The sequence below is a fragment of the Urtica dioica genome, chromosome 9 (assembly GCF_054948205.1).
Source record: "Urtica dioica subsp. dioica isolate 48M chromosome 9, U.dioica_male_clone48M_v1_H2, whole genome shotgun sequence".
NCBI lineage: Eukaryota > Viridiplantae > Streptophyta > Magnoliopsida > Rosales > Urticaceae > Urtica > Urtica dioica.
In genome coordinates this window covers 27,479,848-27,498,661 of record NC_142764.1, presented here as the reverse complement: position 1 = coordinate 27,498,661, position 18,814 = coordinate 27,479,848, and the positions used below count along the sequence as shown (strand labels likewise).

Here is an 18,814-nt window from a genome sequence, read left to right as displayed (position 1 = left end):
TTCAATGAAAGTTGAAATATTGACTTGGTCATGTAACATTCATAGTTCATGGACCTTTCACCAAACCATTTTCTGAAACGTGCGCAAATATCATTATGCCAAAAAAACAAATTGAACGACGAAAATTCATACCTCATTCATTCTCAAGATCACAAAAATAACAAAAGCGAAAACACAGCTTACACGTTGCAAGAAGTAGCTAGAGAGACATGGTTTTTTTTTCCTTTCTTTCCTTTGTAAAAAAACCACATCGACGCTGCTATTAATACACGACTATCATACGTATCTATCTATATATATATATATATGATTGGTAGTGCCTAAAGGAAAACAAAAAGAAGCGCGTAAACGAAAACGACCAGAAGCGACCCAGCCCCGGCTCCGGCGAACTTTTTCCCGGCGGCGGAGAACCAGACGCGGACGTCGTCGATGACGGGGCCGCAGAGGGAGGTCATGTCGTCGGAGCGGGTGTTGTAGTAGACGCTGTAGAAGGCGACACGTGTCCTGTCGGCCTTGGCCGTGAAGTTCATAGAGGTGACGTGGAACGTGGAGTTCGAGTCGGGGGTATAGTGGACATTCTGCGCCTGGTCTCCGGCGAAGGCCATCACGGCGAGAGGCTCTTTGCACTTGTCGTCGGCGTGGCCCAGCGCGAAGCTGAGCTCGTACTGCTTTCCGGCCGAAGTCTCGACCATCTGAGAGATTATTCCTTCTTTCCCCGAGAGAAGCTCGACGGCCCGTTTCCCTCCCGGGACGCTGTAGTGGTACGAGTCGATGTATCGGACCGCCCGGTTCGACTCCACGTTCCAGCCTGGCAGGGCCGAGATTTCTTCGTCCAGGTTCGTCGGGAGGAGTACCCCGAGGGACACGTTCTTCGGCATCCACGGGCCTTCTTCGAAGTCCCCGTTGATCACTGCGTTGTCTGTCAAGACATTTGATTTTTTTTTTTCGCGGCTCAGAAATATTCTACAGACTTTTCATTAGAGTTTCGGTGACCCGAATCAGCGAGCTTGGCCGGACTAAGAATGTCCGTGGTGCGACATAATTTGAGATTAATAATAGCTTACATGCAGTGATGGAGCTAGACTACAATGTTAAGGGGGGACAGATGAAACATTTTTTTTCTCCCTAGGAGGGGCTAGTTTAAAATTTCTGTTTCTGCCTGTTATTATTCGTAAAATCTAACGTTTATATATCCACAAATAAAAACCTCGTGATGATATATATATCAGGAAAATAGTAACGTTTCACACCGCTAAATAACCAACATTTGATAAAACTTAAGTAAATAATCAGATGTAAATCTTAAGTAAATAATCATATTCATATACCAAGCATTGACTATTTACATAAAATTTACGTCTGAAAGTGGTTATTTATCTAAGATTTATCAAACGTTGGCTATTTAGCAATGTCAAACGTTTAACTCGACTATTTTCTTAATTTTCTAGTTACCTTTGGGGCGATCCGGGGTGAAGAGCTTCTTGACAGCAATATCGTCGATGATGGGCCCACACGTAGGGTCGTCCTCCATGCCGAAGTTGCTAAAAACGAGGGGAAAGTCGGCGGAGAGGGCCTGGAAAGCGACGGCGTAGGGGTCCCAGCCTTGGATGGTGTAGAGGGTCTGGAGGTCGATGGTGAGGGAGGCGGGGGGGACGGAGACGTTGAGCGCCTCGAGCTGGGCGCAGGTGCGGGCCGCGCTGAAAGTCACCGCGTACACGGAGCCTTCCTCCACCGTCAGATCCTGACGGATCTCGGCGTCGTTGCCCAGCCTCACCGCGTGGGCCCCTTGGGGCACCACAAGGATCATCCCGCCTTGCCTCTGCCCCGTCTCCACCAGCTCCACCGTCCCGTTCCACTCCCACCCCGGGATCCCCATCCCCATCCCCCGCCCCGCCGACACCAGATCCTCGCTCGGGAACCCACCCGGCGGGCTCGTCTCGAAGTCCCCGTTCCTTATCGGACCTGTCGGAAACGGATCGACTGACTTTGAGTAATCACTAAGTAACTATCTTGGAGTACAAGTGGAAAAAAAATAAAATTATACTGAATAGTCATTTAAAATTAATTAATTAGCAAAATAACCAAAATTTTAAATTTTCAGCAAAGTGATGAAAATGACGTTGTCAATTTGTTTTTTTACACCAAAATTATTATTATTTTTTTTGGCAATTATTTTAAGTCATTTATCACTTAAAAAAAAATCTAATCTAATGGGCAAAAAAGTTTTTGAAAGTTGGATATTGCAGATTTTGACTACTTCAATAATCACTAACTAACTAACTTTGACTAGTAACTATCTTTGACTTTACAAACAAACCATGAATACAAGTGAAAAAAAAAACATTATACTAAATAGTCATTTAAAACTAGTTAATTAGCAAAAGTTTCAAATTTTCAGCAAAGTGACAAAAATTACGATGTCAATTTTTTTTTTTACACCGAGATTAATTTTTTTGATAATTATTTTAAGCAATTTATCCCTTAAAAAAATCTAATGGTCAAAAAAGTTTTTTAAAGTTGGTTATTGCAGGTTTTGACTACTTCAATAATTTTATACAAATATTGACTATTTTGCTAATTCAATATTTTAAATAGCCTATTCAGCTAAATAAATAAATAAAAAAAAAAAAAAAAATTCAGTGTCATTAGACAGTGAAACTGTGAAAGAAGATTTCCGACTCCGGTAATTATTTGTATCACCCTAACTGTATGTAAATGGTGTTCTAGTCTTTTACCAATCCTAGTCATTTAATGTATATGAGACTCTGTTTCTATCAGAAGCCAGCAAAAACTTCTAAATATGTGATGTGAGCTCGTTTGCTTTTTAGCATAGTTCCGAGTTGAAGTAATTGTGTAAGCTATTTGTTTCATCAAAAGTATTTGAATCCTTGCTAAATTTTGCATGGAAGCAACTATAACAAACGGATAAGTCTTATCCGAGATTCGTGGCCACATAAATATTTCATCTTAAGAACTTCGAATAGCTAAAAATAAACTCAGAAGAGAGCCAAAAAAAAGGGTGGATAACAGAATGAAGGAATAAAAAAGAGAAACTTGAAAATCCTTGCAGATAGATAAAGTTAATGACACATAGGCACATCCTAACAAACCACGACGTGACTATCCCTTGTCACTGACAAAAACGACAAATAGCCTGGCGGTGTCGTTTCATTGAAAAACGACAAGAGACGTGTCAAATCCAATGTGAACAAATAGACAGGTTTAACCGCGTTGGTCCCACCACACCCCCACCGTTTTGAGTGGGCCCATAAAATTTCCATGCGGGTCAGAGTCAGACCCACTTTGACTAAACATATATATATATAAAAAAAAAAAAAAAAAAAGCGAAGAGATAAAAAAGGTTATTTTCAGGGATTCAAGGGTATGTGTATTGTGCTTTTTAGCTTTTACGGAGCGAGTCTAGCTGGAAATAGGGATGGTAACCCAAAAAAGGTACAATTATCGAATATTTTTTTGGGGATACGTTTCAAAGGACTTTGGCCTTTTGCCGGAAATAAAAAGTAAAAGTAATATAAAAAAAACGCGTTGTGATATGGCGGGAAATAATCCCACTACTGTTATGTTACAATGTATTATTTAGCAAGGACTAACATAGCTACCGTTGAATTTGGGGAAAATATGAGGGGAAACATTTGGGGCCCAATCCAAATTGTGATATGGCCTTTTCTTTTGATCGAGAAAAGAATCGATGCTTCAAAACTTTTGATGTGAAAGGGTTTGGTAAGTTGAAATCACGAATAGTGAATAAAGAGTCAATGAGATCACACATGTAAAGACTTCTTGTGGAATTTATTGGTTTCAATGAATCATAAATTTCCAGCTCCCAAGGGAATGGTCATTGATATTCGAAATCGTAAAAAAAGAATGTGCTTTACAATTTTTTTTAAATGTAAGTTTTATATTCACAATATAGTGTTGTTAACAAAATGGGTTTTTATGAGAGGGAAACAAAATTTCATCATGACCCACTGCAGATATAGTGGACTATCCGACTGTATCCACTACTCTTTCGTGGTTATGCATAAATATATAAAGTAGAAGAAAGCAAAACATGAAAAATATATAAAATAAAATAAAACTAGAAGGAAACTTATTGACAAGAAGAGAGAACATTCAGGCAAAACTGTATGTATGAAATAAGAGGTATTAAAGAACAAAAGCATGAATGCCGTGAAGTACTCGATTACCGTGGGCCATATAGCTTTGAAGGCTTTGATTAAAAACAAAATTAAAACATATTACTCTCTACGATATATTCATTTCATTACATAATAAAATTAAACATATTACTCTCTAGTCTCTACGATCTATTCATTTCATTACATAATAAAATAGAACCATAGACTGTCACAGTGACTCGAAGTACTACTACTATTAAGAGATATCTAAAGCTGTATTCTAATTTTGTTTTTTCTCTCACGAAATCGAACATTGATTAGTTTCGCTTTCACATTCACTCTCTTGGGTTGCCAAAATGTAATGGCACTGCAAAAGAATTTGTGTTTTTTTTTTTTTTTTTTGTGGCAACTCTCGAAGCTCAATTAATTACACATCTCGGGGAAAACAAAGTTTGAAATCGCCAATAAAGAAAATGCACTAAAAATCATGCTTGTAGAAGATTCAACCCACCCCAAAAACGAAGAGCAGAGATTAAATATCAGATCTTAGAACAGTTCAAACTTCAAACTAATAAAGAAGAACATAACAAGTGGCAAATATGTAAATACAGCTAGAGAGGACTTACCATCTTCTACCATTGGCACTGCTATACTAGTAGTCGCTGAGAGAGCGAAAACAAGCAACAGAAGTGAAAGCCATTTTGTCGATGTACTTAAGCTCTGAGCCATTTTCGCAGCTCTCTCTCTCTCTCTCTGAAACTGGCTCTTTGGTTATCTGGTTCAGAGTTTAGGAGAGAGTGAGTGAGTTTATAGAGACAGAGGAAAGGGAAACAGTGAACAAAGAGAGAGAGAGAGAGAGAGAGAGAGAGAGAGAGAGTAAAGAGTGTCTTTTTATCCAAAAGATTCCACTTCGAACGTCTTTACTCAATTTTGCTTCTTAAGTCGTAATTATTGTTATTATTCTAATCACTTTTTCTTTAACGTTATTTACTTATTTAATATAAAAACAAGAAGTGAACATATATAAGACCTTCGATAGTTCTCCGTGTTCCCACTTTCCCACCACTGCTAACCTAGTTATCTGATTTCTTTTTTAATAAACGAATGAACTTTATCATATATTTAAATGAAATTTTCTAATTTTATCACTTTCATTTTTAGATATGTTTTACTACCACGATTGCTTCTGATATAAATCTTACATACTATTTTGTAACATAAATCTTACTGATTATTGTACGAAAAGCGTTTTAAGAAATATCGAGTTTAATAAATCTTTCAAAATCCGTGCTTGATAATCTTAATCATATTAACAGTTAAATTAATATAATAATAGGAAAATAACACATATATGACCTGTGTTTTAATGAAATATCGAGTTTAAATTTTACTTTTAAAAAATGTCGAGTTCATACTTTCTGTTTAAATAAAATGACGAAATTATACTCTGAAATAAATAACAGTGTCACAAATCTCTCTTGCATTGATATTAACTTTTATATAAGAAAAATCCGATCGAATCCAAACCAGTATCCTAATTTTTAAATTATCAATTTTGAAATAAAAAATGTCCTTAAATTAAAATTAAATAATAAAACGTATATCTACCAAGAGATGACTTTATTCCGTGTTCGAATTGAAACTCTGAATCATAGGTTAACTGTTTGAATCTGTGATTTTGATGACTATCAATTGTCGATTTTTACTCATTTGCCTCTTTATGTATTCTTCGCGATTAAGAGACTGTTGTTTACTTTTTAGTTTTTTAATAAATTACATATACGATGCGAATGATTAAAGATAATTGATGTTTTTATATAAATATTGTAGTTAACATCAATGAAAAGTTAATAAAAATTCAATAAAAAAATAATTTGTGGTACTGTTATCTATTTAACGGTATAATTTCGTTATTTTAATTAAACTGATGATATGAACTCGATATTTTTGAAAACCAAAAATTGAATTCGACATTTTATTAAAACACAAAAATATATATGTGTCATTTTCTCCACAAATAATATACCATTTAATACTGCATTGGTGACGTGATAAAATGTCGAAACCCTAATATCTTAATAACCAGTAATGAGTAATGAGGTTACATAAACACTTTAATTTTTTCTTTGTATGTATTATATTATTATATGATTTCCGTACTTTAATAAAATTGTCTCGACTTTGGCCCACCCACCGCCGGATCATGATGCGTTGGCCACTTGTATAAATTATGCTTTTTCTTTCTCGTTTGGGGTATTAAATTTAATGCTGAGCACTTGCAAAATATATATAAGGTCACCAACCATATAAGAGTAAAAAGGACATGAATAGGATTTTAGATCATTTAAAAAAAAAAAGGATTTTAGATCATACACAACACATGTACAATCTTCATAAATAAAGGGTGAATATGTGATGTATATTCCCTAACAAATTTGCAATTAACTCAGTAATAACCAAAATACCACATTTTGAGAGGAAAAAAATGGATAATGGTTGCGTGTTTCGTGTATATTTCAAATGTATAATTATATTGTGCTTTGTTTTCGGACTAAATTGTTGTCCCTAATTTTAATAGCGTCACAAGGAAGAATTGCCATCTCTAATTATCTTAGTTTGAGCTACATTTATAATTATTAAATAATAAAATTATAATTTAAACGAAAAAATAATAATAGTGTTTTGAAGTGCAATATTTAACTTCTTTCAATAATATTTTTCTTCGTTAAAAAAAAATAAGTGTTTTTTTAAATTGTAAAGGGTTATTTTTCTCACAAACAAAACGGTAAAAAACTAATTAGAATGGAGTTCAATATATAGACATATTTGTTTTTTGTTTGTTTACAACTGGGAAAAAAAATGCTATTTTTACCATAAAAATTATAAACACGTTATTCAAGCAATTAGTTTAAGAAAAATTCGAATTTGAAGGTTAAATGCGTTATATGTCTAGCTATCTGGCTCGCGAGTAGTGCTGGCCCAATCAATAAGGCCCAAACATAAAGACCCAAAAGCTCAATAGTCACTAGTCAGTCACTATCTCCGAAGCAGCTCTCTTTCTCTCGCGAAGACGAACAACCAATGGCTTCTTCATCGGCGTTGAAAGAGCTCCAGCGAGAATTGGATAACAAAGCCAACGATCTCAGTAAAATCCAGAAAGGCAATCACTCTCTCTGTGATTTTTCTTATTTTTACTCGTATTTAAGCTCGTATTTAAGCCTAACAATCTAAGCGATTTCTTATTTGTTTTCGCTCTGCTGTGCACTTCTTCGATCACTTAGAAATCATTCGAAACCACTGCCAAAAAATTGATATACGGACCTTTTTCAGACATATCGAAGAATCACCAAGTGAGAAAGAAGTACACCATTCAGCTAGGCGAGAACGAGCTTGTCCTCAAGGTAACCACCATCATTTCCGTATTTTATATTATTTTTTCGTAGCTCTCTCTTTTATTTTTTTTATTACCTGGAAATATTTTGACTTTGGAATCGGAGTTTGTAATCGTCGAAATGATTTCTCTATTTTTGACAATAAGTGAAATGACTGAAGCTTTCTTTTGTTTTGTCATTAAGATTTCTTGGCTTTTGATTGAATGTTGATTGATGTGTATCAAATTTTGTTCGATTGTTTGGGATTTAGGAGCTGGATCTACTGAGGGAAGATGCAAATGTGTACAAATTGATCGGTCCAGTTCTTGTGAAACAAGATTTGGCTGAGGCAAACGCCAATGTGCGCAAGAGAATTGAGTACATTTCTGCTGAATTGTATGTTTCTGAATCTTTTTTGTTGAATTTGTCAACCAAATATCTAAAGATTACCGTTTAAATTAAAGAAAACTACAGTGGAGAGATCTGGTTCGACATGTTTCAAGACATGAAATTTAACACTTACAGCAAAAGAAACTGTTATAATGCGTGTTATTTTTAATATTTTCTACAGGAAACGGCTTGATTCGACTCTGCAGGACTTTGAAGATAAGCAAAATAGCAAGAAAGAGGCGGTTAGTAATTTTATCTTTTGATCGATATTATCATCAATCATCATCATCATCTTCAATGTTTCACATAAAAGTTGGTATACCGTATTTCTATGATAGCGATCACTTAATAGTGCAAACTATAATGACTAATTGTAACCATGTTACTATTCTTATGATTGATTTATGAATTCATTTGTAACTTCGTCTCAAGTAGAGCTATAACTTCCAATATACATACTAGTTTAGAGCAGATAACTTGTAAATCTTACAAGAAAATTGGATTGATATCCAGCGAAGCGGAAACTATATGTATGTGTAAACTTGAAACTAGAATGTAGGAATTTAAATCCACTTGGGGAAACCAAATAATGATGGCAAGAAAGAGACTAAGTTCGTATGAATGTGTAGTCACTGCCAGTCCTTCCTTGAATGTTATCCTTTCCTTTTCTTTGTTTTCCAATGCGGTTATAACTTATATCTAAACATTTAAAATTTGTAATCTCCAGGGTTGGCATCTAAATCTAGGTTTACATACTTTGGCTTGTGCTTCATGATTTGGATTCTACTCTAGACCCACTCATGAATTATGACCGGTTTTTATTGTGCTTTTTTACTGTCGTGCTTGCATTGAATTTAACTTCCTAGCACATAAGCAGTTAGACATTTTTACTTTGCCACTATACACCACCTTTGTTGATCAGTGTTATAAGTCACAGTACTAATTCCTTGGCCGGATGTCATCTTTCAGATTCTAAAAGTGCAACAGAGAATTCAGTCTCTCCAGTCTGCAAAAGCAAAGGCATAAATTGCACTCATGCGTGGTCGTCGATATGTAAACTCATACATGTCCTAATTTGTAGTTTGGCTCTATGCCATTGGAAATCATTTTGACCATATTCGGTGTTGTAGTTGATTGTTAGCTACATCTGTTATATAACAGTTACAATTATGTGTGGTATTTTGTATTTTTCAGACAGATTTTTACACTCCTGATCGACGAAAATAGATAATGAAAATAGTGCGTTTTTCTTGTTCTTTTGTTCCTTCTTTTTGGTCGAACCAGATGTAGTTTGGCTGTCGTTTGAACGATTTGTTACTAAACCTCGGCGCAATCAATTCGGTCAAGTGGAAATCTTTCCTATAATATATAAATTTAACTCTGTTGGCCGTTGATAATTTATCAACTTGAGTGTAATGAATTAGGTCGGAACCATCTGTCTTAGAGTGTCTGGTGCCTGGCCATAAAGTGCCTACGGAAAGCAGTCCGATTTAAAGCACTAACAAATTAATAAATAACCGTCTTAGATGCGTGTACATTTAACGCTTTAATTTTTTCTTATAAGGCGGACAAAGGTCTTTTTTTGCAAGGGGAATTGTGTCAGATATGGTGTTTACTTGAACACACTGCCTTAAATTGAGATATGTTGTGGCGGGTGCTATACCATTTGGTAGGAGAAAAGTCATTTTGATATATTTATGAGTAAGAAAAAAAAAAAAAAACAGAGAAGAAATCACCTAGCTACCGATTTATCACACTTATTTGAAAAGACTGATCGAAATATTTTAATTGTATATAATGACGACTGACCACAATAGTTTTTATTTTTTTTTATTTTTTTAATAGTTTTGTTTTTATTAAAAAAATATCCGTAAAAATATTTGGGAGTTGTTATATTTTTGAAATTTGATAAATTTTTAGGTTTTTTCTTGTTGCAACTAACAGAATATATGGAAAATATCAAGATAATGACATCGTTTGGCATAGCTTTGTTTAAAAAAAAAAAAGTGCTTTTAGATTCAGTTTTTGAAAAAAACTGTTTTTTTCAAAAACTGATAAGGTGTTTGGTAAACTGTTTATAAAACAGTTGTTGCTGGTAACAAAAACTGATTTAGCGTTTGGTAAAATAAATTTATTATAGTAAAAAGACTAAAATAGACATAAAATAAATATTTAACAATGCTATGGATAATCACGTGAGGATATTAAAGTAATTTTATATCAGATACAAAACGCTTTTTCTAAAAGCTAAGATTCTTAGCTTTTGTGACTCATGTACAATTTTTAAAATCGTTTTTGAAATTTTTTCTAAAAACTGTTTTACCAAACAGTAAGATTGCAGTTTCATTTTTGCTAACAGCAAAAACAGGCTTAAAAAAGCTATGCCAAACACGCCCAATACAAGTGTTAAGGGGTGTAACCTTAATAAAATAGTGAGTGCGAAGTTAGTGTTAGGTAAATAATTATAAATGAAACAAAGTTAAAAACCTATAAATGAAACGGTAAAATAAGAAACAAGGTTAAATAAAAATTTTATAAATAAAGAAAAGAATATTTACAACTTGAAAAAACTATTATTGGGATAATTATTTTAGACAAGCTATTCTTATAATTAATTTTAATAATACTACTAAATGCAATTTTCGCTTTTTTCAGGCTGGGTTTCGACTTTAGTTTTGGGTCAGGCCTTTATGTTATGTACGGAATGACAAAAACAAAATCTTTTTAAAATTAAATATTTGAGTACGAAGTTTTCAAAATTTAACGTTTTAATTAATTTTTAAATCATATTACCTTAACCGTAGATAATAATATAACGAAGCTAATAAATTGTAGACTCTGATAAAAAAAAAGTTATGTATACATTCACGTAACCTATTAACAAAATAGGTTACTTTAGAATTTTAAAATTTATTTGGTTTTATCTAATTAACCTAATTAATTGATATCTCTTAGAAAAAAATCCAACAAAACCATCCTGAAAACCCGTTATTCCATTTTTTCGATCAGATTCCATAAGAGAGAGATAGAGACACGTCTTATAACTTTAATGATGAGAAATAAATAAAATAATTGGGATTTATGCCAGTTAAAACTAAAATGATATATTGGAAGGTATTATATTATTCTATGTCAAAGACAGTGTCTAAACAAAAAGATTAAACGTGTCAATCAATTATAAATTATATTATTGAATGGGAGACAAAGATTTGATTAGCTAATGATGAGAAAGATGCAATGATCATATATCTTTCTTTATGGTGTCAAATATAAACTTTATAAAAGGATTGATACCAAAGCAATTTATCTAATTGGGTGTCGGCATATTTCTCTGTCTCTGGAAGAATATGAGAGTCCATACAGCAAGAAATCATACATTGACTTTATTAATTACAGGAAAGAATTAAGAATCGTGTTAACAATTTACATACACAATAATTTAAAGAGGTTGACTGAAATAATATGATGTCCAGTCAACATAATTAAAACCATTTTCATGAATGTATACCTCAGCAGATAAAAACTAATGTGACATAAGTATAATAAATTAGTTATAGACTAATTTTTTCTTTGCCATGTATTGAAAAGTATATTAATAATATTATACTTCTACCATGAAAACCTCAATAACACCCATTTATCTCAGTGATATTAATATACAATTACAAATAAATAAAAACAAACATCACGGATCATTGTCTACAAAATAAATGCTTTGAAAAAATTTATTTAATCAAGAAAAATCATACAGATCAGTCACTTAAAATACTAAATGATAAAGTAGTATGTTTAATGATTTTAAATAAGACATTCAACTTTATTAATATGACAATTAATTAAAAAATTGCATTATGATTCTATCAATTTATTTTCGCAATTGATATTAACAAAAATATACCTTTATAAACGGTTTTTAAATTAGTTGACAAATTTAGTCTTCGATTAATTTGAGAATTTGAAATTTTGAATGATTTAATTTTATTTCTTTTCATTAGTTGATTTATTTGTTTCCATGTAGGAGTTGTTTTCCTCGATTTATGCAGGATTTTGAAATTTTAGAAGTCAAATTAGCAGTTTATTTAGTTATCTTTTCATTTTTTTAAATTTAATCGGTAGTTAATATAAGAGTAATTTTGTCAATTTTATATCGTTGACGTTGATCGATGGCTATTTTGGAATATATATACACTAAACGTCGTTTCTGTTGCAAATCTCAAGTTTCTTTCTTGTAGTTATCTAGAGTACCACCCTCTCGTTAAATATTGTTGAGTAATTGCGAAATATATTTTACACGAGAGTGCTTAAACTCAAATTAATCCCGTAACCTCAACATGAATGCGGTCTTAGTTGGATTATTCTCTTTCTCATGGTCGGCTTTGCCCACGAACGAAAAAGCAAGCAATCACTTGCTTACAAGCCACATGATTGTATGCATGCTCGTCTTGGTCTACGCTACAAATTGCTTAGGTCACCGCATTCGATGAATGCGTCTTTAGCTGCGACCACGATACGTTCAAGATCGACGTGATGGAGATTCGCCAATTGGTGCACAAACCATATAAATAATGAAAAATTAGACGATTAAAAATGAGAATCGAAATTCTTATTTATAGTCTTAACACAATCACGAAAGGAGCTACAATGAACCTCACAAAAATCTCAACGATATTCTCGACAACATGTTCTACAAGACATGGCTCCGCAGTTCAAACTTAGATTAAAACCGCACCACAAAACCTTATCAAAACAAAAAAAAATAACTTAGATTTGATAAAGAGAAAATCTTAAATAAATTTGTATGACAACTAGATGTGTCTATGATAACATAACAAACTAATCTTCATCTCATTCAACCAAATAATCGCACGAATTATATCATCATAAAAGACTTGGGAACAGTATTATTTCTAACTATATTACATCTCTCGTCGGTCTAATGTCCTCTTTATCGCATTCGTACATATATACGCGTCACAACGAAAATGTATAATATAATCTCTTGGAGATGTCCAAAGGCTGCTTTACAGAATGCACTTAGACATGTGAATGTGTCTCAATAACACCCCATTACGGTCACTTCAAAAGAAAATAAAAGTAACAACACAACACAGCACAACTCTGCACATTCATATGCCGTGTTTTTTTTTTATCAAGGGCTTAAAATAATGATAAGAGGTGGAGTATATTATGGGAACTTATAATACCTGTACAAGTTAATTTGAATGGCTACGTACGGACTATATGAGATATGTCTTTTTTAAAACTTATTATAAGTAATATTTTTTTGCTTCTTTTATGCTTCTTACGTTGATGATATTTTATTGATAAAGATAATTGGTCGCAATTAAAGTTTTTTCCAATGTTAGTTCACTTAAAAGAAAAACTTGGGACCCATATATGATATATATATATATATATATATATATATATATATATATATATATACACACAAATGTATATGATACACATATATGCATGCACATGCTCAAATGAAATATTTTCTCAGCCTAGGTACATGTACGTTGCTTTGATATTTCGAGTGCGTATTCAGGGTAGTGTATTGTTAGAGGATATCATATACCTCTTCTTTGTTGTTTTCGATCCATAAAAATCAATGTTTTTTTTTTTCACAACTAGATTCTATGTATAGTTATAAAAGAAGAGAAATGTTGAAAATATACAATAAATATGGTATGTAGTTTCAAATTGATAATCACATATATATCCTACTTGGCCCTAATTTCCCAAAAGATGGCCAATGTTTGTGAAGTTATACATACATACATATATATAATTTTGGCAAGGAATAATGACATTATAATGACTGGTAGGGCATATTTTGGAGAGGCAAGCACAATATTGACTCTTTGTGGTAGACAAATTGAGAAAAGAGAAGAAAAAGAAAGCAATCAGGGAGCATATATTATCGCTAATTCGTGAGATGAATTGTACATATAAAACGTATAAATCAGTGTGGTACATATAGCTATCATGTATATTTGGAAAACAACCATGTGCACGTACGAGGCGTCCATTAACATGATCTTCTTTTCCCCCCAAAGAAAAAGCGAAAGACGTGATAAATTATTGTTGGAAAAAAATTAACTTCGGCAACGTATATATTATTGCATTTTAATTCGTTAATCAAATGATAAATTATTAATTCCAAAGTCAAGGCTGTACACAATTATTTGCTCTGAAATTTTTTCAATATAGTTAGGAATTTCACATGGATAAAAATTAACAGGTGTTTATAAAAGTTATGAAGCAACTCATTTCATTGCTAATTAATCGAGATGAAACTTAATCATATTTTCATAAAATTCAAATGGGTATATGACCTATTCGTTAAAAATTGGCCTAAAATGAGCGACCACACATTCGCCACATGTGATACAAATTTGAGTGACTTCTCTCTCTCTCTCTCTCTCTCTCTCTCTCAAACTCGTTGTTTATTTTCTAAATCGGTCTAGTCCATTTTCATACGTCAAACTCGTTGTTTAAACCACACCGCGGACTAGTACTAGTGTGTGTATATATATGTGTTCAACTTTGGATATTTAGGTGTAACAGTTGAACATGTTAAGTGTTAGCATAATTATGTAGATTTAAGATAATATAATTTCTAGTTACTATTAATCTACTTAAACTATGGTAAAAATGGAAATGGTCTAATTTTGGACGACGACGCTGAAATGGTTTGATTCATTTTCTTACTTTATTTGGTTCGATGCAGTGTCAAATTTTCAAGCAATTTAGGACGTTCATTTTGTGTAAAGATTGGTTTAAGACTAGATAAGACCATGTACCTTCGCAAAGTAATTGGTGATGTCATAAAATATCGACGACTTCTTTTATAATTTGATGTAAAGATTCTTCGCCGACGTTTGGATTTCTTGCAGACACACTTCGCCACTTCGGATCGACTAATTAAGGACTGCTAACATCAAATATCGACCTTTGTAGTTTTAAATTTTTATTCAATATTATAATTTTGTGGATCATTTCTGTAATTTCTTTTTTGCTCAAAGATCATATTTATGTAATTTATTGTTTTGTATCTGGCGATGTAGCTAATTAGCCAGATTAAAATATACAATTTGAAAATTGTCAACTTTTTGTTTATATGAATGAGTACCAATAAAGCTCTCTAAAAGTACATAATTACTCTTTTTTAAATAAGGAGTATCAATTATAAAAAAATGAATTACTTAAAAATAGTTAGAAAACATGTCCGACTAGATTCTTCAATTAATTTGCTTAATATATTCAATTTGAGGAGTGCCCGTTCGGCGCCTAATGCTCGGAGATGAAATAATTTGAGAAGTGCGTGTTCCATTTGTGCAAACCGCACGGCGCGAAATATCGCATTTGGTATCTTCGCGGAACGTGCGTGTTACTCGGAGACTTCGACGACAATTTGACGAAACCACGCGGTGCGCGAGGAGGGCTCGTGGTGCGCATTAGACTTTTCGTTGACCTCAGTCACTTAGTGATTGGCGATACGACCCGTGCGGTATGCACTTTTGGAAAATTTTACCACTTTGCTTTATTTGCTTCGGTTTGACCCGTTTTGACTCCCGATTGCTTAGTTTTATCGGTAAATGTCTCCAAGGAGCTTATAGAAGCTCATTTACTCCTTTAAACCCGTAAATCATCATAAACACCCTAGAACCATCAAAAACACCTAACAACTCGCTAAATTCAAGTCGAGAAATATGAGTTTAACGAGTATGAAACGCACTCGTTTAGTTGTCGTTGTATACGGGGAGACTTTCGCTCAAGTATTCCAGCACCTGTGGATGGCGATAAAAATCTTAACAGGCCTCGATGCTTCTTTTTGTTTCATTCGTGTTTGTTCTTACCGGTTGAGTTTTATACCGATTTTAATTTGATCTTCTTGTTTTTTTGTTTCCATATTGTTTATTATTAGTTTCTTATTTAAATATTTAATTTAATTTTTAGCAAATTGTCTTTATTCCCGCACAATATTTTCCATAATATTACTAACACTTTAATATCAATGAGCGTAACAAAATAATCAAGAACACAAACATAAAAAATAACTGGTTTATAGTGATTTATATCGATTAATATCAACCAAATACATCCCAAAAAGCACTAGTTTAAGACCATCCAATATTTTACCAAGCAAAATTGGAAAGAAACATCTTAGGTGAAGATAGATACCAACCAAATTTAAGATTAATGACGAAAAAACCGAAATGAAGTAAAACAAAAATCGCCCAAGAACCTCAACAGATTTTATGAAACAGATATGAAACACGTACAAAAATCACAGATTTTATGAAACATGTATGAAGATGATATATTAGTCATTATAATAAAACTAGTATTGATCATATAAGAAAGATAAATTATCAACAATGGACTATATATAGAAAATAAACCGTGTAACTACATATAAAAAAACCGCTGAAACATATTATTTCGAAATCGTATGAAAATGAAATTTTTATATTTTCATCACTTACCTTTGTAAGTAACAATTTAGGAATTTCTTTGTTTTTAGTTTGTCAACAACAAAGAAGCATTAGCAAAATATTCCATTTACAATTAGAAATTATTAAAGTATGATGGGTTCCAATTCAAAACTAATTGATGATGAAAGAAGTAATTAATCTATAACCTTTATAAACTCTTTGTTGGAAGGATTGTAAATAAAGAGAATTATTTACAAGTGTATAGATGATTTTTTGCTAATATTTGAGTGGGGTCCACTCATCAGAATTTGTTAATTCTTGTGTATTCTTATTCCTCGTTGCGACGGGTATAAGATTGATTATTTATTTGCAAAAATCATTACTATAATGAATGCGAAATTGATGCTCAAAGTATGCTTAAAAGAACACATTTGTTATGTGTAAATGAAGTGAATTGCAAGAGTCCCACATGGGTTGGGTAAGTGTGTTGTTTGGTGTTTATATACTATCCTCTTTCTTTATTGGTCAAGCACGTGCAAGAGAGGAAAGTGTGGGTGAGTTATCTCTTAACCCCTCGCGCGCACACACACGCGCGCGCCGCCAGGCCGGGCTGGGCTCGGGTTTCGGGAATGTCTCGGGCTTGGGCCATTCCTTATCTTTTTATTGCAAAATTCACTTACGATTTGTTTTAATTCCATAAATAACTTCTGTGTTATGTTGGGAATTAATTTATTTGGGAGTAAAGGTTACAGTTTGCATGGGTTTAATGTATTAAGTGCCTTTATTCTGGAGTAAAGGAGACGTTTGAGCGAGCGTCCAAGGTTACTCACGTTCATAACTGGCGAGTATTCAAGTGGCATTAAATGCCTTCAAGTGCCATTATTCTGGAACGTTTTCTTGTTCAAATCTGTTCAGAATTGTGCCTATAAAAGCAAGGCCCGAGTTCTCATTCGAACACACACAACAACACTCCTCTCTCCCTCTCTTTGAAATTGTTTTTTGTAGTCCGGTGATAGCTTCTGACGCTCAGGTTCTAGTTCGCCGAAGCCGAGTCTTGTGGTGCATTGCTCGTCTTAGTAGTCGTTGTATCCTGGGAGGCTTTCGCTCACGAAATCCAACACCCGTGGGAGGATGATAAAAGCTTCAAGGAAACCGTCAAACGGGCCTCGACCTTTTCCTTGCCAACTTCCTGTTCTTTTCCATTTCCGGTTTATGTTCTATTTTATTTTTCCTTGCATGTGTCTTTAATTTCCTATCAATATTATTTGTAATATTGCTAACACTCTTGTTAATTTTCATTCATTTTCGACGTGGGATTCCTAATATGCCTATTCAAAATGGTGGCTCTGATACCATGTTAAGTATAAGGGCTTCGTCTCAAACCAATTAGAAATATAATAAACAATCTATGACTTTTTGTAAACTCTTACTAGTTCTCAATTTGCAGCACAACCAGTTTTGGGTATATTTACACCATAAATACAGTAGGTATCTTAAGTTTATTTAACGTATCCTTCTTTACTTGATACTTAAGAATACAGCAATTTTAACGGTAAGTAATTTATTTACATTACACATAATATATTTAAATCAGACTTCTTTTTCAAAATTTCAAAATCTATATGTGTTAATATTATTTGAAGATCATTTTTCTCCAAAAAATAAGTTAGAGTAAAAAAAAAAATACTACCATATGAATAGTTTGAAGATCATTTATCTCTAAAAAAATAATAATTAGATAGAGACGACCAAAATACCCAACTTAAAAGTTCAGATATTATTTGCTGTTTAAAAACCTATAAACTTAACGAATACATATAAGAAGTCCTTTACTCATCATCAGTGTAACAACTCATTACAGATTACAAACAATCTAACTTGTTAGATAAAGATTTCTTTTAATTTTATTTCTTTATTCGAAGTAAATTCTAGTCTCGATGTTAAACTTCAGACGTCAAAACGTATCTATGGTTATCAGTAGGTGGTGATGGACATAATGAGTCGTCGTCGATGATTTGGGCTTTATCTAGGGTTAAAGCGTCACCACTGATATTTATCATTCTACACTCTAAACGACGAGTTATATAACATAACATCTCATCTCAGTGATTGACGTATAAGTGATCTCATTCATCACGAAATCATCATATATAAGATATGGTTCATTTTTGCACGTTTTGTTTTGAGGTATATAGCTTGCATGCGTTTTGGTTCTGCATATATCAAAGAGAAAGTCGTGGGGTGAATAAAGCCTGAATATAAAAGAATATGCCTGTGAAATGACCACCGTATTTTACGCATAATTGTAAGACACGGTAGAAACCACTATGGAGAGGGTTGAATTTTCGCTCTGATGCCACCATTACCCATCTCAATATATTGCAATCTCCGTACTCGACCTACATGTTTTTATACTATACACATCATAAATAATATACATATATATATATAAATTATATTGTCCTTTGGG

General features: G+C 33.1%; 2 protein-coding genes across 2 annotated transcripts; one reads left to right on the top strand and one right to left on the bottom strand.

The window, feature by feature from the left end:
* Positions 1-95: 95 nt before the first annotated feature.
* On the bottom strand, positions 96-5,049 carry LOC149386410 (choice-of-anchor C domain protein, putative (Protein of unknown function, DUF642)). The gene is made up of 3 exons (XM_089625114.1): positions 4,766-5,049; positions 1,453-1,962; positions 96-919 (listed from the first exon to the last, which is right to left on the bottom strand). The coding sequence occupies exons 1-3, from the start codon at positions 4,866-4,868 to the stop codon at positions 321-323; spliced, it is 1,212 nt and encodes a 403-aa protein (XP_089481240.1). The 5' UTR covers positions 4,869-5,049; the 3' UTR covers positions 96-320.
* Positions 5,050-7,113: 2,064 nt separating this feature from the next.
* PFD6 (prefoldin 6) lies at positions 7,114-9,156 on the top strand. The gene is made up of 5 exons (XM_089626081.1): positions 7,114-7,299; positions 7,470-7,540; positions 7,782-7,906; positions 8,082-8,142; positions 8,870-9,156. The coding sequence occupies exons 1-5, from the start codon at positions 7,221-7,223 to the stop codon at positions 8,924-8,926; spliced, it is 393 nt and encodes a 130-aa protein (XP_089482207.1). The 5' UTR covers positions 7,114-7,220; the 3' UTR covers positions 8,927-9,156.
* The last annotated feature ends 9,658 nt before the right edge of the window (positions 9,157-18,814 follow it).